Source organism: Prionailurus bengalensis, chromosome C1 (assembly GCF_016509475.1).
Source record: "Prionailurus bengalensis isolate Pbe53 chromosome C1, Fcat_Pben_1.1_paternal_pri, whole genome shotgun sequence".
Classification (NCBI taxonomy): Eukaryota; Metazoa; Chordata; class Mammalia; order Carnivora; family Felidae; genus Prionailurus; species Prionailurus bengalensis.
This window is the reverse complement of record NC_057345.1, coordinates 12547599-12567499: the sequence shown is the minus strand read 5'-3', so window position 1 is coordinate 12567499 and position 19901 is coordinate 12547599. Positions and strand designations below refer to the sequence as shown.

Sequence of the window (19901 nt, the reverse complement as noted above, 5' to 3'; positions counted from 1 at the left end):
TCGATCTCCTTGGGCCCCGAGCCTGTCCCTGAGGATGTAGGGGCCTCAGTGAGTGTCACCTGGGCCCTTCCCCGCACGGAGTGGCAAACTGAGGCACAAAGAGAAGGGACAGCCGCCGAGGTCCCGGAGGAGGCAGGCAGTGGCCAGGTAGTGGTGCAAGTCCCGCCGGGCACGGCACACGAGTGCTCGAATGGGCACAGACGTGCTGGAGGGGGTAGGGGCGGGGTGGGCGGGGGCGGGGACCAGCAGCCATCCCTCGCGCAGCAGGACGTGCCTGCAGGACGCGCGTGCTCAGGTGGGTCGTGGGTATGCAGCGTGCAAACCAGCAAGGGCCTCTTGGCCGAGTGGCCCATCGTTCTGGGGTCCCCAGACAGGGCCCCCAGGCCTGGGCGGCAGCGGGGCGGGTACTCACTCTGGGCCTGGCCTGCGGCAGAGGCCTTCTTGGTGCCTGCATGCTGGATGAGCACGTTGTCCTTGTCGTAGGAGCTGCCATCCTGGCCCACCTCCACCACCTGCACCTGGGGCAGTGCTGTGTTCCACTTGACCACGTACTTGGGCCCCAGGGGCACCAGGCTGCTGATCTCCAGCTGGCCCCTGCCAGGACACAGAGGAAGCCCTGCAGGGCCCGCGGCACCCCAGGCCCAGGGCCAGCCCAGGGCACACCAGCTCAGCCAGGCACCTCGCGACAAGCGTAAGACCTCAGGCCAGAACCAAGCGAGGCAGAGCAGGGACCCGCCGATGAGGCCAAAGCACCGGGGTGCCCAGGCCCCAGCCCAGATCCAGAATCACATGCCCCAAGGCCCCGAGCGCCCAAACCCCTACCTGTGGTTGGCAGGCCTGAGGAAAAAGACAAGACAGAAGGGAAGGTCATTACCGTTAGTGAGTGACTTCTAGGGGACTGAGACAGCGGGGCCGGGTGTGGGCATCGGGGATCACAGGGGGGCCTTCTCCCTGAGCTGGGCACCAGCCTCTAGTCACCCGTGATTGCCACAGTGGCCCTGCTGGAAGCTCGTATTATGCCAGACAAGGACACTGACGCTCAGAGAGGTCATGTGACTCACGCCGAATCCCCCCCACACGCTCCCTGCCACAGTGGGCCACCAGCATCCCCGTCACAGCTCATACCAGGCTAGTCCCTGAGCCACAGGAGGGCAGAGCAGGTGTTCATCGGCTATGGTGCCTTCAAAATCACAGGGCTTGAGTGAGTGAGGGAGAGCGGGAGGGAGGGAATGGATGAGGCAGCCGTAAGCACCACCCACACTGATCTAGAACAGAAGCTTCTCTGTCCAAGTCCGCTCTCCTCCAGTACCGGCTCTCCTCCAGACCCGTGAACTGGCATAAAGCAAGGACCCAGGAAGTATCTGATGGATTAACGGATGGATGGATGGGTGGCTGGAGGGTGATGGGAGTCCCAGGACAGCCCCACTTGCTCCCGTTCCAGGGCGCGTGAGCCCCAAGCATGGGGACCATCCCCAAATCCGCTCCGTGGCTGTGCCTGCACCAGGTACAGAGCCTACGTGAGTCCCCTCAGGCGTCCCCCACCCCACGTGCGCTCCACCGGGCGGGCAGTAAGAGAGTCGGGCAGGGATTCACATTGGAGTACAGGCGATTTCCCTCTGGACCTCAGTGATCGTTGCCATGCTGGTGTTGCCCTGATGTTGGTCAAAGTGTTATAAAATACTGAGAGCAAAGAGCCTCCTCTGCTTGAGTGGATAAGAGTCACAGCTGGACGGGTCACACAGCTGGAGCTCACTCCGTCACAATCCCTGACACGTACAGGGCCAGGCAGGGGACACAAGTGAGTAAAGTGGGCCAGGTGGAGACTCCTCCCCAGGAAGGGGGCCACGTGGCCCAGCTCCAGGCCCCAGTGGCCCAGGCAGTGTAGGCCCAGAATGCCGGAGCCTCAACTTTTCCAGAGAAGTCAAATGTCTCGGTCCTTGTGCGAACTCCCGGTGCGAGCCTAATAAGAAATTTCTGGAGGTCTAACGCAACCCACGGGGCACAATCGCCCTCACCCTGTCCAGGCTCTGATTCTTTCCGGCACAGTCTGGAAGCCCCGCTCTGGGCATTTCCACCACCTCTGACTCAGAACGAGGCAGCCAGGCTCTGTAGGGGAGACAATGCCCTGGGCAGCGGGGGGGGGGGGGGGGGGGGGGGGGGGGGGGAATTTCTTGAATTGCAACGTGGCTGAAACTCAGGAGGCTGTTCAGTTACCAACAGCAGAGTTCCAGAACAGACCAGTCCGTACAAATGGACAGCTGTTGGCCCAAAGGCCGGGGGTTGGCCCAGATGACCCCTCCATACGCTCCCCAGCTCCGGGGACCGGGGACAGAGCAGGCCGAGAGGGCTGGGAGAGGAAGCTGGAATGTCTGAGACCTAAGCCGAGCCCAGAGGGCACCCCATCACAGAGAGGCCGGTCCGGGAACTGGGACACAGCAGGAGGGGGTCCCTAGAGAGTGGCCACGGCCCAGACCCACTTACTTGAAGTTGATGTTGGCACAGACCAGCATGTCATTGAGTAGGAACACCCTACGCTCCTTGGACTTGATCAGCTGCCCACGGTCACCGTACACGGTCTCTGTCAGCGTCTCACATAGGAGCAGCTGCCGCTGACCCGAGGTCAGTAGCTGCGGGAGGGGGACAGAGCAAAGTCAACACCCACAACACACACCGGCTGCGACAGGGACGCCAATGCACCAGCGGGCCAGGGTCCCCTCGCTGTGCACAAAGGGGACCGGCGCGGGGGGCACCGGGGAGGAGGCCAGGGGACCACACGCTGGGTTCTCTGACCGCCCACCTTGCCCACAGCCAGCACCCCTTCTCGGGGGTGACCGGTCCTGGCAGCCTCCCCCCCACCCCACCCCCCCCCCCCCCCGCGGTGGCCACCAGCAGCAACACAGGCTCCAGAGGCGCAGACTTGCACTCCCGCCCTGGCTCCCCGCTCCCCAGCTACAAAGCCCTCTGGCAGGTCGCTTCACCTCCCCACACCCCGGCTTCCTCAGCCGTCAAGTGGGGCGCTGATCTACCGCTCAGATCACCAAGGTGACGCGTGACGGGGGCGGGGGGCAGCTATGTAAATTTGCAGAGCCCCGTGCGAGGTGATCACGCAGTCCCCACTCAGATGTTACTAAGAATTTCATGACAGTGACAGCAGAACATCAGGCTAAGCGTGGGGCCCTGTCACCGGTCACGCGCCCGAGAGGCTGGCCCTGCACGAGGGCACTCCACAGACTGGGGCACTGCCATCCCCGCGACCGTGCTGTGTGACAGTCTCCTCCTCCCTCCCCCCCCCCCCCCCCCCGTGAGGAGGTGTGGCCTCCCTCAGGGAAGACTCCCAGCCTGGAAGAGGTCTCAGCCCTGCACCCTGAACCGAACGGCCTGGGCCAGCCTTGCCTCACGAGGGGGTTGGCACAGATCTGTCGTCCAATGAGGCGACCCTCCGAGGAGGCCGGAGACCTTCGAGCCTCAAGCACCTCAGCAGGCCTTTGCCAATCTCAGGCTGGGCACCAAGAACCCCCTGCCCGCACCGGGACCACCGTCCTGCCCAGGGACCCACCGGGAAAACATCTTTTTACTGACAAGGATTTTTTTTTTTTTTCCCAGAGAGAAGGAGAGTATTCAGCAAAATTCATTCCCAAAACCCATGACTCCGATGACAAGAGTCATCCTCCCCTCCCTCCTCACCCCTGCTGGGAAAGGGCAGATCACCCAAAGCCTCCCCGCCCCCCCGGAGAGAACAGCCTGTCATTCTCCACAGAACCATGTTTTCCGATCAACGCCAAAGCCTGAACGGCACCAATGCCCTTTGCGTGTTGGGCACTGCACGTGGCCCTAAGTCTCCCACTTCCCGTTTCGCGGGCTCCGCAGCCCCTGAGGCCATCCCCGTCCCCAAAGGAGGAAGCCATCCCCAGCCTGGGCAGCGCTGGGTGCGACAGTGGGGAGGCCCCACCGCTCGCAACACAAAAGGGACTCAGGGGTCCCTCGGGAGTCCCCGCGTAACGGCTAAGGCTGGGCTCCCCTGTGTCACTACCTCCTCCATCAAGCTGCCGCCAGCACATGGAAACAAGACTGGAAGCCCGAGGACAGCAGGCCCCCCAGAAGGTTGCCAAGAGCGCCACGACCCGAACCTTGGAAGGAAAGTCCCCTGGGCTTCTGGAAACCACGCCCCTGCCCCTCAGGCAGATGAAAAGAAAAGAAGAGCGGATGTTGCACAAACCCCCCTGTGGAGGGTCCTGAGCAGGCACATTTTGAAACAGCCGGCAGGGTTCCGTTTGGGGCGCGCCCAGTTTCAATTCTGCTTTTCCCCAGGGGATGGACGGCAAGAGGAAAATCACCGGAGATTGTCCAAGGTGGGGCGGGGGGGGGGGGGGGGGGGCCCTAGCTCGAGGCAGGCGCAGTGCGTGGCCACCACACCGCCACCACGCCCCACACGTCTCAAAAATGCCCCCACTTGACAGGTACAGAAACTGAGGCTCAGAGCCTTCTGCTCCTTGTCCAACACCAAACAGGTCTTCCCGACCTCCAGCCAGTGACCCTGGCCCCTTACTGCCTGGGTCCCATCGGGGACAGAGCTGAAGAGAACAGTGATGCTGAAGAGAGGGATTTCCTCCTGCCCAGCCAGGTCTCCTCGCACCCCCCACCCCCGACAGGTGCACAGGTGTGCGAGCAAGAGAAAGCCCTTGGTTACAGACAAGGGGGCCAAAGGAGGGGACAGGAGAAGACCCCTCCCAAGTGCAGAGCAGGTGCCACGGCTGGCCTGAAGCCTGTTTTTCAAGAGACATCCTGAAACAGAAAGCTGGTGTGGGGCAGGTTAGGGAGGCCTGCCTGGAGGCGGGGATAGACTGGGGACTGCGGGGGCAGCCACTACTCAGGTGACCTTCCTGGCAGGAAGGCGGGCCAATGTGCCAGCTCTTCCAGCCCCTCAAGCAGACCTACAAGTCTGGACTTTCTGGGACATCCTTTCCATTTTTGAATGATGGCAACCGATTCCACCTTCTCGAAAATACTATGTGGGCCTAAAAGCATGTGTACGGCCTGAATTTGGCCTGAGGAGGGAGAGTCTTAAGAGGTGGGACCTCTGATGCCTAGAACTGCAAGGAACCCCACAGGCTACCTCGCCCGGGTTTCCAGGCTCATGGTGAAGATCAAAGACGACAGTGTAAGTTAGTATCATATACCGTAAAGGGCAGTCCGCCTGGAAAGGGCTGTTGGCCATCTGGCAAGAATTCCCGTGCTCTCAGAAAGTTCCACCCCATGTGGCTGAAATCTCACTGGCCTTAGTCACTAGCCTTACTTCTGCTTTCGGGGCCCACAGAGCCAGGAGGCTCCCAGTCTTGCCCCAAAAGATCTGAACACCTCCTATGATGACCTTATACAATGTCTCTGCCCCAAAGAACAGCCACTGTCCTTGCCTATGTCCCCTGACATGCGGGTCACCCCACTCTGAGCCATCCCCACCAACCTCTGCCCTCCAGTGGGAGAAAGAAGGTGGGGCCCAGGGGGCAGGGCCTCCCAGATCTAGGTGAGGCTTTGAGCCGCCCATGTCACGCGCACCAACAGGTGACTCTAGGGGACTCCAGTTTTTTGTGCTGGCTTTTTATGTTGAAAACAAGGTTCTCTACAGACTCATTTGAAAGTTTTCCAAGGTTTTGGGGGATTTTTTGTTTTGTTGTCTTTACTAGAATGTTCCTGAGTTTACAGTCCCAAACCATGGCCTGAATTTCTCATCTTTCTTCTTTAAAAATAACACCGGGGCGGAGCGCCTGGGTGGCTCAGTCAGTTGAGTGTCCCACTTTGGCTCAGGTCATGATCTCACGATACGTGGGTTCGAGTGCTGGTCAGGCTCTGTGCTGACAGCTCGGAGCCTGGAGCCTGCTTCGGATTCTGTGTCTCCCTCTCTCTCTGCCCCTCTCCTGCTCGCACTCTGTCTCTCTCTCTCTCAAAAATAAATGAACATTAAAAAAAAATTTTTTTTTTTTAATAATAACACTAGGAGCGCCTGGCTGGCTCAATTGGCTAAGTGTCCAACTCTTGATTTCGGCTCAGCTCACTATTCCAGGGTTATAGGATCAAGCCTGATGTCCCTGTTTGGGATTCTTTTTCTTTCCCCCTCTCTCTCTCTCTCTCTCACTCTCTGCCCCTCCTCCCCCTCTCTCAAATTAAATAAATAAACATATAAATAAATAAATAAATAAAACACTAATAATGACAACAGCCACCTTGTATTAAGAACTCTGGGTCTAAAAAAAATAAACAGAGTTGTAACACTTACTCAAAAAAAAAAAAAAAAAAAAGAACTCTGGGTCTGCTGCTTTGCCGACGCCTCCGTTTGCCTCACGGCAGCCCTGGGGTCAGGCCCCACTGAGTTCTCCTCGTTTCAGAGGGAGCAAGTGAGGTTCAGAGAGGTTGGGTGATTCCCCTGAGGCCACACAGTGAGCACCACTGGCAAAGTCTGGATTCAAAACCAGACTCTTGACTCCATAGCCTACTTGTGTCAAGCACGATGCTAGACTCTCATTTCTGGTGTCTTTCCTGGCAATGACACTGGTGGACAAAATCGGCTTTTATCCTAAAATAACGTGAATGGTAATGAATGGGGAGGAGGCGGTCAAGACCCCAATCCTCGGGGTTAGGTCTGCGGGGCTCAGAGGGGAGCCAGGAATCCCTCCCTCGGAGAACACTGCCATCTAGTGGGTGGCCGAGAGGAGGAGGCAGAGTGACAGGTGATAAAGGCTGCAGGGCAGGTAAAGGCGTGCAGGTGGGGGGGGGAGGGGGGGGCAGAGGGGGGACCCTGGCACTCACCTTGTTGAGGCTGCTGCGGTCACTGACGCTCTTGGTCAGCTGTTGGATCTCGGCCACCTGGTCGGCCAGCCGCTTCTGCTCGTTGAGCTTCTCGGCCAGCGTCTCCAGCTCCGTGAGGGCGAGCTGCAGGGACAGCCTGTCCGGGTGGCCCCTGGGGGTGTTCTTCAGCATGTCCTGCCAGGACCCCGAGAGAGCCGGGAATGAGAACCGCACGCCGGCAGACCCTCCTCCCCTGGCCTGGGGTCAAGGCCTCACCCTCCCACCTCCTGCAGAGACCCGATCTGAAGGTGCCCAGCTTTCGGCCAGGACAGATGGTATCGAACGTGGAGTAAGGACTCCAGAAATAGCTAATGAACGGAAAAAAAAAAATAAACCTCTGGATCCATCCCTAATTTACTGATCAGCAGTTTCCTGAGATGAGAGCTCCCTCCTTCAGCTGGAAGCTCTGAGGACAGAGAAGAAAGTGCTGGGGCGGCCCTCGGCCTGGTGACCCCCACCCCCCGCCAAGCCCAGCGGTGACGGCTCACCCCAACTAAGGGCCCTGGGCGATCAGGGAAGGGGTTCCGAGCTCCGGGAGCCCCGCGTGGGGACCAGCGCTCCCTCTGGAAGCCTGATGTGGCCAAAGCCAGCTGACTGAGCAACTCCCCACTGCCGGGACCCCTCAGGCCCTGGGAGGCCACAGGCTGTCACTCCCTTCCGGTCGCCTGGGCTCCTGCCCCCGCACCCTGCAGGTCCATGGCAGCCCGAACCCCGCACGGTACCTGAAGCAGGAGGATGAACTGTGGGAACCTCTGGATGGGCTTCACCATCAGCCCGTAGAGCGTGACGCGGTCAGGGCTGCACACCTGCCGACGCTGTTGGAGAAGGGGCGGAGCCGTCCGCTGACCTCCCGCGGCGAGGGCCCAGCCACAACCTGAAGCCCCACCCGAGCCAATCCCGAGGGAGGAGCACAGCCCCAAGAGGGCCAGGTCCCCCCCCAACGGACCCGCCCGTCACCTCGCCCATCCGAGAGAGGCCGCTGGCCTCCTGTTCCACCTGACAAAGCTCCAGATTCCCAGGCCGCTTACACATCTGTCCACCTTGTCATCACCCTCCTCTTGGGGGGCAAGAGGGACTGATCCTCTCCCCCCAGGACGGGGGATGTCCCAAAGGAAAGGGGGGGTGGCATCCAGGCCACAGCGATGATGTGACACCCGAAGCTGGGCCGCAGGGCCCTCTCCCTCCTGAGAAACCCGTGAGAGGGGCCCACCTTGAGGAACTCGAGGAAGGCAGGCTTGGTGAGACAGGCCTTCTTGATGATGGACATGGCATTGGTGAAGTTGTTCACATAGTCGCTGTAGACGTCTAGCACCATGGACTTGGAGAACTGGGATGGGCACGGGGGCAGGGAGGGAGGGTCACCGTGACGTGAGGGGAAGGGCGGGCGGCACCCCTGCCCTCGGTGCCAGGTACCCGGAGGCTCGCAACCAGCCCTGTGGTCAGGAGACCTGTCGCCCCGCTGAGGGGACGAACCCAGGCTCCGAGGGGTGGAGAGATGCCCACGGTCCAGGGAGGGAGGGGCGGTGCTAAGGAGAGACCAGGGACCCTCCTCCTCTCCCAGCAGGGTGACCCGGGAAGGCGAGGGGAGAAGGGACAGAGGTGGGGGCAGCCACGATGCCCCTTTTTGCATTTCCTCACCACCCCCAGGAAGTAAAATGCCCTGGGCCTCCAGCCCCGAGGACACCACTCCTGACCCCAGGTCCTTGTCCACACTGACCGGGATATCAGATCTATTGAATGCTGGTGTTTGCAAAACCACATATATTTTTTCCTTTTAGCAGAACCCCATGATCTAAAACAGATCCACTGACTTGATGCACCCACCCCCCACAAATCTCTTTGGGGTTCACAGACTGCAGTTTGAAAAACCAAGAGTCCCCCCTCAGATGGGGGGCCTGAGCCCCGAGAGAGCCCTGGAGCTGGCCAAGGTTACAAAACTGAGCTGGGACCCAGCCGGGCCTCCTGGAGAGCAAGCCAGTGCACCTGCCCCTTGCCCTGTAGCATAGAGTCCTCTGGGGGCCAAGGCCATGGGATGCGAAAGCATCTCATATGGTGAGCAACCTGCGGGTACTCGGACCAGCCCGGTGAGCACCCTGTGGGTACTCGGACCAGCAGGGTGAGCACCCTATGAGTACTCAGACCAGCCGCCCCAGCAGGGCCAGAACAGTGAGCTGGCTTCCCCAGCACCCTGCCCGCAGACATCTCCAAGGACCCACTAGAAGCTGTCACGTGCACCCCAGTTTGGGCCAGGCAGACTCAGGCCCTGCTTCCCCCTGACCCTGTCGGCTTGGACAGGTGACCAGGTGGAGGCAGGAGGCTGGCCCGGATGACATCCGGGTCAGGGCTGCGGTGTTCACCTTGGTGGGGCTGGGGAAAGAGAGTCTGGGATACCTACTGAAGCCACGAAGAGGTCCCCAATCTTCTCGGTGGAGTCCCACTCGGCCACCCGGGAGGACAGGGCTATCTGGAACATGGAGTGGCAGTGTAGGATCTCCTTCACGCGGAAGAACACCACCTGGCACTTACGGGCGCTCAGCACCTTGGGTTCCATCTCCATCAGGGGGTTGCGGTAATCCTGCGGGGCAGGGGGGGGGCGGGCAGCGGGGTGAGCACCCCAGGGCCAGGCCACAGCCCCTCCCACCCAGGTGCCCCGCCAATCAGAACTCAGCAGGCCATGTGTGGACCTTCCCGGAGGCAGGAGGTGGGAGGGCACATATCCCTCACTCCTCACTGTCCTTTGGGAAGGGTCTCCATGAATGTAACACTCCTGGCCCCTCTTTGCCCACCCACAACCCACCCCCGTGACTTAGGTGTCAAACTGGGCTGGGGGAAGAGGCCGCCTGCAAACAGCCCCGTGGAGGCAGGCCCCGAGGCCCAGGCCGGCCCTGGGCAGCTCTGCCCGTGACTGAGCCCGTGTGTCAAATGGAATGGTGGTGGCGATGCCCCTCTGGCAAGTCCCCTGGCCCCCAGCCCTAGAGCCACACCCCCAGCCATCAGGAACACGGTGATATTGTCATCTCTCCCTGCCTGCCACCCGGGCTGCCCTTGTGTGGCTCCGAACTCAGAAGGGGCAAGAGGACGGTGTCATCGACACCCCACGACCCCCAACAATTCCCTTCCCCGCTGGCCTGTCTTGGAGTCACAGCACCCCCAGAGGAGTCACCCCTTCGGGAGTGCAGACGACAGACCGGGGCGGCAGGGTTACTCCAGTCACATGAGCACTCACAGAGCACGAGGGGGTGCATCCACTCCAGCCTCGGGGGTGGGGGGGCCCAGGATGATCCCGGATGATGGGAGACGTGGCCCCTGGCCCGGGGCTCCCGGACTGGTGAGGAAAGCACGGTCCCTTCCAGGCCCAGAAGGGTCCGCACGCCCTCTACTCTAGAGGGCACACCTCACTTCACAGACCCGCGACTCTGGTTCAGAAATGCAGTCTTCCTGCCAACTCCCAGGCATCAGGAACGCTTGCTGTCCCCATAAAAGCGCTGGCCTGTGGCCCCTTCCCCCTAAAACTGCCCATAACCTCCCTACGAACCCTCCTTACAGTGTGTCCCTCTGGGGTCCTCCCTGCTGTCTCCCCAGAGGCCCCCGGAGTTGTACCTGGAGTACCCGCTTCAAAGACTCCACGTAGCTGCCTTCACTCTGCACGATGGAGCCCAGGATGTGCCTCCGGACCACCTGCCCGGGCCAGAAAACACAGTCAGTGGCCGCACCCACCATAGCACAGAGGGAGCACCCGATGTGTGCAGAGGCCCCGGGTGGCCGATAAGGAGTCCTGGTGCCGGAAGAGCTGAGGGGCTGCAGGACGGAAGGGACTCGTCCCTCCCAGAGCCCGCTCCTGGGACCACCGGGGCCCGCAGGCCAGCATTGCCCTCCAGAGCCCCGCCTACAGATGGGGGGTGTGGGGTGCTGGGCTCGAGGCCCCCACCAGGCCATTCCTCGCGTACATCCAGGCATAGGGAGTCACCACCCCTCCTCCAAGGGGTCAGGTGGCCTCCCACATCCTGGGACAAATGGGGGAGAAAATTCTTTCTTGGACGGAACAGAGATCTCAGCTCCCACCCCTCGTAGCTCCAACCCTTAACCAACCCCCCTCCCTCAGATGGGATCCCTCAGGGTACTCTCCACCCCACCAGGTGAGCTCCACCACAGGCCAAACAGCCCAGTCCCTCCCAGCCCCCCTCTCGCTGGCCCCTTCTCTCCTCGGCCCACATCAACACACCCCTCAGGTGCAGCCTGGCCGGCAAGAGGCTGGGAGCCCTCGCCTGGGCCCAGCAGCACAGAGGGGGCAGGTGCATAAGCAAACCCCGCTGCACAGTGGAATCACATGGGCGTCTTTAAAATGCTGTCACCTAGCTGCCTTCCCAGACATTCCGACTGAGTCGGTATAGGGCACTACCTGGGTATGGGCGGGGCGGGGGGGAGGGGGTGGTGAGAGCATCCCAGGTGATTCCACTGTGCCCCCACGGCCGTCCTGGGCATCGATCCAGCCACTACCATCTCCCCCTGCCCCTCTGGACACCTCCTTCCCGCCTAGCACACCTCTGTCAGCAATTCCCACAGCCCTGCCTGGGACCCAGGCCTGACTACGGCCCGCACAGCCCCAGGGCCGCAGGATGGGCCAGGCCCACTGTCCTTCAGGCCGCCCCACAGCCAGATGCACTGTCACGGTCACCGATCCCCAGGTGCCCAAGCCGTTCCCAGAGCAGAGTTCTCGACCACAGCACATAGACACTGGGGGCCGAGTGACTCTTGTGTGTCGGGGACTGTCCTGTGCACTGTAGGATATTCAGCAGCATCCCTGGCCCCCACCCACTAGATTCCAGGAGGACCTCCAGTTGCGACAACCACAAACATCACCAGACACGGCCAAATGCCCCTGGAGAGTAAAATCACCTCGGCTGAGAGCCACTGGCCCAAAGTAACTCATATTGCCTGACCGGGAAACACAAGAGGCTCCGGAGGAGAGAGACGCGGCCAATGCCAGCAGGAGCAGGCGGGACTGTGAGCCGGAAGCCTGGGCTCGCGCCTGGCTCTGACGGGGACTCGCCGCGCGCGGGCAGGGGGTCACCACCTCAGTGCTGGGGGCAGGGGGGTCCAGGCGGGTAACAGAAAAGAAGGAAGCAGGCGGACGGACTCACGTCCTGAGACGTGAGGTGTGGCCACCACATCTCCTCTCCCTGGTTTTCAAAAGAGGCCAAGCATCTCCTCTGCCAGCCAGAAGAGGGGCAAATCCTTTTTCGCACCTGCTGCCCCAACACGACTCACTCAGTGTCCCCACAACCGGGGGAAGGCAGGGGTCTCCCCCGCCGTTTCATGCCTCATGGCAAGAAGCCTGTGCCTGAGGCCCGGAGCAAAGCCCCCGGGTCCTGGTCCCGTGTGACACTTCGGGGGAGGGGAGGTATCGCCCAAAGACCCCCGGCGCCTGGGAGAAGCCGGGAGATGGAGGGTGGGCTGGCCCCTCCATAGTCTCCCAAGTTGGAATAGCTCAATGCTTTCCAACCCTCTGTCACTGTGGTCTTCCCTGCAAACGACATCTCCCGTGTGAAATGATTAAGCAGGAGCTGCTCTCGCCCTGGGGGTGGGAAGAAAAGGCTCTGAATGCTGCCCCCCCCCCCCGTCCCCACCCCGGGACAACGGCATGGGACCTATCGGGCCCAATCTGGAAGTCTGCGCAGCAGGTGAGGAGAGAACGAGCTGAGGCTCGGCCAGGAGGCCCCGCTCACCCCTTCCCCTTCAAGACCCAGACCCGCGGGGTCCCCAACCACCCCTTTTGCCCCCAAAGACCCCCGGCACCCCACTCTACCCACAGACCTGCTGAGGGCTCAGGCCATCTGGCATGGGGCCCAGCTCCGGGGCCGGGGGCTTGATGTCCGTAACACTGACCTCCAGGAGTCCCATGTCCTCCTCCTCCGAGTCACCTGCAAAGTCAGATGGGCTGGTGACACACGCAAGCGAGGATGACCTAGACTGTTCAGCCCCCCAGGAGTTGGGAACCACCCTGGGCCAGGGTCCTGGGGCCGCACAGGGTCAGAGCCCACAAGCTGCACTCACTGCTGTGCTCTGCTAGATCGGTCGGTCCGTAAATTAACGGGAACGAGCAAGGGGCCACAGAGCAGCGCGTCCGGGGCCTCCAGCTCGCCCGATCAGCTCTGCCAGAGTCCCTGTCCCTGCTCAGACCCGCCCACTCCTGGCGCGGAGTAAGCCAGGCCGCCCGTGTCTCCATCACTATGCACTAAAAATAGTTTTCTTCTGGATGCCCAAAAGGGGGAAGAAAGTAAGCCCCAAGAAGAATGGGGCTCTTTGGCTGTGCGTTTTCAAGTTTTCATCACAACTAATGCAGACAAACCCAAAGGGAAAAAGTTCAACTGGGCGATGCAGACCCGAGTGGAGGCAGCTCTCGGACAGAGAGCAGGAGACAGGCCAAGGATCAGGCAGAGAGAGAGAGAGAGAGAGAGAGAGGTCAGGCAGAGTGCAGGGACCTGGCCTTGGACGGTTCTGCCCCCACAAGAGAGACACAGGCACAGGGAGATGGGACCCTAGCTGCTCAGGACTCTGACACCCAGTGGGGGTGGCCGTGGGGAAGCTGAGCAGAAAGAAGGGGCAGCGACCCCTGAGCAGGGGGCCGAGGGAGCAGGGACACCCGGGCGGGCCCTTACCTGAACAGGAGACAGAAGAGGAGGAGGAGGAGGGACAGCGGACGACAGTGTGGGGGTGGGGGTGGTGAAGGCCCTCCTGCCTGGCCCACATGGTACCCCGGGCATCACTCCGCACCCACCCCAGCCGCCGGCCCCGCGGCTTCCTCTTCCCCCATGCGCCACCGGGCAACATTCTTGGCCAGTGATCCGAGCCCTGTCGTGGCTATTAATAACACCCGGGTGGGAGGGTCACTTTGGGGAAGGCTCTGGGCCGGCGGGCGGGGCGGGGGAGGGCCGAGGGAGAGCCCGCTGGCAGCCTGGCCAGTCTGGGGGTGGGGAGGGTGACCAGGGACCGCTCGCGGCCAACCGGCCTGTCACCCTGTCCACCCTCCAGGCCACCCCACCGAGTCTGAGAGGACCCCTCCGCCCATCCGCTCCCCGGTCGGGGACCGGGGTTCTCCCAAAGGTTCAGGGTTGTGCCAAGTTCACGCAGTGCTGGAGTAATAAGCCTATTTCACAGATGAGGAACCTGCCGCTCTGAGAGGGGCAGAAGCCTACGCAAGGTCTTGCAGCCAGGGGGCCGGGAAGCTGGGATCTGAAGCCAGACCAGAGAGCTGCACACAACTCCACTGAGTGACTGCCCACTGAGAATTACACCTGCCACACAGGAGCCAGGAGCCGTGCCAGGCTCTTTCCATGCACTGCCTCGCTCACTCTCACCCCGGCCCCTGAGGCAGATGCCGCAGCAGCCCCGTTGCACAGATGAGGAAACTGAGGCACAGAGAAGGTAAAGCACACAACTTTTCAAGAGGGCACAGAGTCTCGAAGGCCTCCCTGGCCTGAACGCCTGTGCTGACCTGGCCCCCGTCTCTCACTGGTCTCCCGGACCCTCACTCCAGCCACATGAAGCCTCTGCTTTATCCTTTCTGTCCCTGTGTGTCCCCAGGCAAGTCACTGAGCCACTCTGTGCCTGTTCGCTCGTCTCCAGATGGACACAGGACAGCCCTGCGTACCGTCCGGTGTTGATGAGGATTGAGCAAGGAACCACAAAGACCGTAAGAGACTGCCTCGCGCACAGTAAGTCCCCGATACATGTGGACGATCACGACAATCATTTCTCGAATGTCTCCTACTTCCCCACTCCCGGGGCTTTGCACACGCTGGCTCCTGTTCCCTGCCTCACCCCCCCCCACCCTGCTACCTAACTGACCCGCGTCCTCCTGCTCCCAGCCCTTCCCTGACCGCTCATTCACACTGCACTGCTCCCTGCTCCTGCCACGTTTCCCCACCACTGCTTGTCCGCCTCTGACCGTCACTTCCTGTTTATATTCCTGGAAGAAATGCTGCTTCGTTCATCTTGGTGGCCCTGCACCCGGCTAGGGGTGCGGCTCTCAGTGGGTGTTCAGTAAGTATCGGCTGCCGGGCCGATGAGTGACGGATAAAGGAAAGGGTGGGAGCGTCCAAAGATGAGGCCGGGTAAGCTGCACAGCATAAGAGGCGGGGGGCCCAGACGGCCAGGACAGAGACCAAGGGCAGGGCCGCTGGGCCCCAGACCAAGGGAGAGGCCCCAGGGCCCCCAAAACGAGGTAGACCATGCCTGCCAGAGGGTGGGAAACTGACTGGGACCAGCCAGAGAGGACTCCGACCACCGAAGGAGCCCAGAGCCCGAGTGACTTCGCCCACCGTCCCCGCTGTCACAGAGCCGAGTCCTGACCCTCCCGCCAGCCAGGCCCACGGCGCCTCACCGAGGACGTCCTTCCTGTGCAGAAAGGACACTTTGCGCATGACGGCCATCCTCGTCTTCTCCAGCCCGTCCCTGGTCCCACTCTTCGCAGCCTTCATGAGCTGGGTCATCTGAGCAAAGGCAGAGGGGCTCATCAGAGAAGCCGAAGGAGAGCCCGGGACGCCTGCCACCAAGGGCCACGCCGCCCCACGCAGGCCTCCCAGCCGGGGCCCGCGCACATCATGACCCCAGGGCCCGTTCACTCCCAGGGACGGGGCGGCAGAGGCCAAGGGGGACAGCCAGGCAACGCCGCCCAATGCATCCCAGGAAGGGGTGAGAAGGGGCATTTGTGCCCTGGAGATCACCCCGGAGGAACCCTGTTTACTGGCAAAAGGAGGTCTTAACCCGATGTCTCCCTTCGGGACAAAGTGCACGGGTAGGCGTCAAATGAAGGCAGTGGCATGACACAGGGGAAAGACCCGAGGCCTGGAGCGCCAGGCCTGGGTTCAAATCCCAGCCGCGCCTCTCGGGACAAGTCACTTAGCCTCACTGAGCCTCAGTTTCCTCACTGAGATGTGCCAGGGTCTATGAGGACTAACGGGGGCCAGGGAAGCACGCAGGACAGTAAGGTGATCCGCGCAAACGGCAGCGGTTACTTTGGGGGCAAGCGGAAGGAAGGGAGTTCACACCCCCACCCCATCTGCCAAACCCAAGTGAGGCCCCCGTCCCTTGCCCCCCAAAGCAGCCAAGTTTCTGACTGCGCCGAGGCCCGGGAAGGGGAGGGAAGGCCGGAGCTGCCACGGAGCCGAGCACAGCTTCCCCGGCGTGGGGACGGACCGCGGCCACCACACCTCGCGGCAGGCAAAGCAGGATGTGAGGCGGGAGAAGACCCGCGCCCAGGAGGGGAAAGCCGCGAGCTGAGCACTGGGGGAGCCCGGGGCCCGCAAACGGAGCCGCTGTCCCAGAAGTTATCTCTGCACTGCCCCTCCAGCCCCCAGCCCTGGCATCTTCCCCGACACACAGTCAGCCCTATCCCACAGAACTTTTCTCAGTGATGGAAATGCGGACTCTCGGTGTGCCCACAGGGGGTCCACCAGCCACCAGTTACTCCTGGGCCACCTGAAAAGTGGCTCTCATCACTAAGGACCTGAAGTCCCGGTTATATTTAATTGTAACTGATTTAAACGTAAAGAACCACATGACTATCATAATGGGCAGCGCAGTTCTAGAACACTCTTTCCTTCCTGAAACTCTCTGCTGAAGGCAGAGAGCACTCCCCTGGGGGACTCTGGTCCCTGCTATCACCTTCCTCCAAGCAAACCCCCTGGTCCCCAGTGGAAGGGCCCCGAGCAGCCGGCCTTGCCAAAAACCCATTGGGCGTGAGGCCTGGGGCACGGGGTGGTGGTGGCTTTTCAGGAACAATGCTGACTTCTGGAAACACCCCTCGCCCCCCCCCCCCACACACCCCGCAGGAGGAAAGGGAAGTCCCCTGGCGCCTCCCTGCATGGAAATGGTAAAATTCTTCCTTCAGTGGTGATTCTTGGCTTCTAGGAGTGGGGCTCGGGGGTCAGAAACACCTGTGATAATCTAAGGAGAAGCACGGATGTCCGACCCCAGAAACTACACAGAGATGCTCGTCCTCCTCTGGGGGTTGGGAGGGGTCACAAGCCCCAGATTGGAAACCTCTGCTCTGAGCCCAGTTCCTTCCCGGAAGAAAGCTGGGGCAGGTGGCTATCCTACAAACTCCCAAAGCGGTCTTCTCTTGCCGTTTTCCCGGGCAAAGAAGAGCAGCAAATGAACACCCCGGAAGGTGTCCCCACCATCAACCACGGTGCAGAGGCTGGACCAGGCGTCTGATTCCAGAGTCACAGCCAGGGCAAGAACAGTGGTCATAGAATCTTCCCTTCAAGGCTCCCTCTCCTCTCGGGGCCTTCGCCTTCTGAGAAGATAAACCTGCCCCCCTCAGGTCACAGGCCCCCCAAGGCGTGTGTATAGGAACTATAAAGTGCCTCCCCTCCCCCGCCGCCTCCTCCTCCTCCTCCCCCTCCCCTCCGGGGAGGCCTCGGGTTCTGATGAAACAGGACGTGGCACAGGATGGACAGCAGACCCCGGTTTGAATCCCGGCTCTGCCACTGACCAGCGCTGTGACCATCAGCCAGTTACTTCTCTCCAGCCTCACTGATGCTAAATGACAGCAGTAAGACAGCTGCCTACCCGGATGCCCTGGGGACAAAACAGTCAGGTGTGTAAGTAATAGTGGCCACCACCCACTGAGCTCTTAGGTCACACCAAGCACAGCACTGAGCACCTTATAGATCTGAGCTCACCTAATCTTTACATCTATCAGGGGGCTGGTACTGTTAATGCTCCCATTTCACAGGTGAGGAAACCGAGGCTCAGAGAGGTCAAGAGACCTGCCCGGGATCACAAAGAGAGGAAGTGGTGGGACGGGGATTCGGAGCCAGGCCTGCAGGCCTCCACAGCACATAGTAGGTGCTCAACTAAGAGAAGTTCCTGCTGTCGGTGTCATCGTTATCCAGAAGTCTGGGTCTCATCTAAGACCAAAGTGTTGTGATTTCTCCTACAGACTTCCTTACCCTGGATCTCTCTGAACGGCTCAGGGCGGGAGGAACGCTCAGCATCACTCACTAAGGCTCACATCTCTCCAGGCGTCACCCAAACCCACCGCCACAGTTACCAGATTTGCGGATTCCTGGGCCTCGGTCCAGACCTACAGAATCAGCATCTCTGGGGGTGCAGCCCAGGAATCTGCATTCTCCAAAGCACCCAGGTGATTCTGAGGACCCCAGAGTTTGCAGACCGCCCCAGCCCAGCCCAGCCCACCCTCCAGGAATTCTGGCACAGTGACAGTTTCACTCGGAGAGAGAGGCGAGAACGTGGAAAGGAGCAGGTGCCGGCACCACCGGTCCCGGCACAGGTGCGAGAGGCGGCCAGGCTCCGGCGTCGGGGCGGGCCCCTGCCAGGCCGCCGGGGGACAGACAGACAGTACCTTACAGTCGTACTTGTGCTTCAGCGCCTGCACGTCTCTCCCCCGGCTCTTAAAGCCAAGATGTCTCTCTTAGTCCTGGCGTATCTCTCCTTTAGCCTAGTCAGGTCTGGAGAAAGCTGGAGCCCCCAAGCAGCCAGGCAGAAGGAGAGCAGGTGCGAGGAGCAGGCGGGACGGGAGGACACAGACAGGACAACAGAGGAGAAAGGAGACCAGGTGAGGTGGGACGTGGGGCCTGGGGATGGCTCCCGCCGGGGATCGGCTCCAGCAGCGTCCCACCCCAACGCGCAGGCAGCGGGGGCTGGGAGTCCTGGCTGCTGGGGGGCCAGGGGCAGGGGACCAGCCGGCCCCGCTCAGAGAAGGGGAACGGTGCCTAGAGGACAAGGACTGTGTCTCAGGCATCCCCCCATGTGCCAGGGGCCAGCGAGGGGCTGGTGACACAGGAGGTCCTTGGCAAGTTTGGGAGATGGATGGATGGGCAGGTGCGTGGGCAATGCACAGGAAGACGGGTGAATGGACAGAGAGCTGGTTGGACAGACGGATGGACTATAAACAGAGGGATGAGTGGTTGGATGGACAGACAGAAAAATGGCTGGATGAGCAAATGGATAAACTTGGCTGGAGGACTGCAGATCTGGGTAAATGGACGGACAGATGAACAAGAAGATGGATAAAAACCCGGGGGGACCAGGGGATGGATGGAAGCAGTGCCGTGCCGGTAAATATTTAACACGCGCTTCTCCAGGAAATAGACCCCTGCTTTGTTGGCTTTCCATGATGTCACTACGCCACCGTGGCAAATTTCAAGCCACTAGTGTGACGTCGCTGAATGCAGAGTCAGAAAGAGCGTGCAATTGGTTCCTAGTTCTCGTGAGCTAGGAAGAGCGGACTCTGGCACGCCGCTGCAGGAAGGAGTGGGCAAACAGAGCAAGGGACGGACGGACGGACGGACGGACGGACGGATGGAGGGCAGGTGGGCGTCTGGATGGAAGGAGGGGTGGCTGACTAGCTTACACGCCACCTGGGAAGACGGATGGATGGAGAGACAAACACAGACATTCAAACGCGTGAGCAACACTGACATCTGGTGAAGCATTCAGAACCCCAAGAAGGTACTACTTCTGGAGTAGACCAGGAAGGGGACCACGAGCAGGAGCGCTGGAGGCAGGCGGGCCTGGGTTCAAGTCGCCACCCCCTGCTCACTACCTGGAATAGTGTCTTCACCTCTCGGAGGGACACCTTCCTCACTGGGAAAGCGGCCCGAATGATAACCACTTCACAGAGTTACTGAGAAGATGGAATGGGAAATACGTGTAGACCCCAAGACTTAGCAAGCACTCAAAACATGGAAGATAGTATTACACTATCTTTCAGATTATAAATGCTCAATATTTGTTGAATGGGTGGATAGTTGGTAGGATGGATGGATGGACGGACGGATGGATGGATGGATGGATGGATGGATAGATGGATGGAGAAATGCAGGGATGGATGGATGGATGGATGGATGGATGGAAGGGAGGGAGGGAGGGAGGGAAGGAGGGAGGATAGAAGGAAGGATGCTTGGATGGATGAATAGATGGGTGCATGGATGCATGGACAGAAGAACGATGTATGTTCTTTCAAATCTTGTGTGATGTTGAGTTGTATACCACTTACTGGCTGAATGACCCTAACCATATCATTTAGCCTC

At 60.7% G+C, this 19901-nt stretch overlaps 1 protein-coding gene and 1 long non-coding RNA gene across 2 annotated transcripts in view; one reads left to right on the top strand and one right to left on the bottom strand.

Moving 5' to 3' along the window:
- ARHGEF10L (Rho guanine nucleotide exchange factor 10 like) overlaps nt 1–19901 on the bottom strand; it is a 142638-nt gene that overhangs the window by 58899 nt on the left and 63838 nt on the right. The window contains 12 exon segments of the mRNA XM_043573887.1: nt 413–594; nt 823–837; nt 2482–2627; nt 6802–6975; nt 7563–7655; nt 8051–8167; nt 9236–9415; nt 10441–10518; nt 12655–12761; nt 15224–15332; nt 18212–18249; nt 18252–18327. Coding sequence (XP_043429822.1) covers nt 413–594; nt 823–837; nt 2482–2627; nt 6802–6975; nt 7563–7655; nt 8051–8167; nt 9236–9415; nt 10441–10518; nt 12655–12761; nt 15224–15332; nt 18212–18249; nt 18252–18327 — 1315 coding nt within the window.
- On the top strand, nt 17009–18668 carry LOC122480002. The gene is made up of 3 exons (XR_006296498.1): nt 17009–17443; nt 17789–17992; nt 18307–18668. It is a non-coding gene; the product is annotated as an uncharacterized LOC122480002 (long non-coding RNA).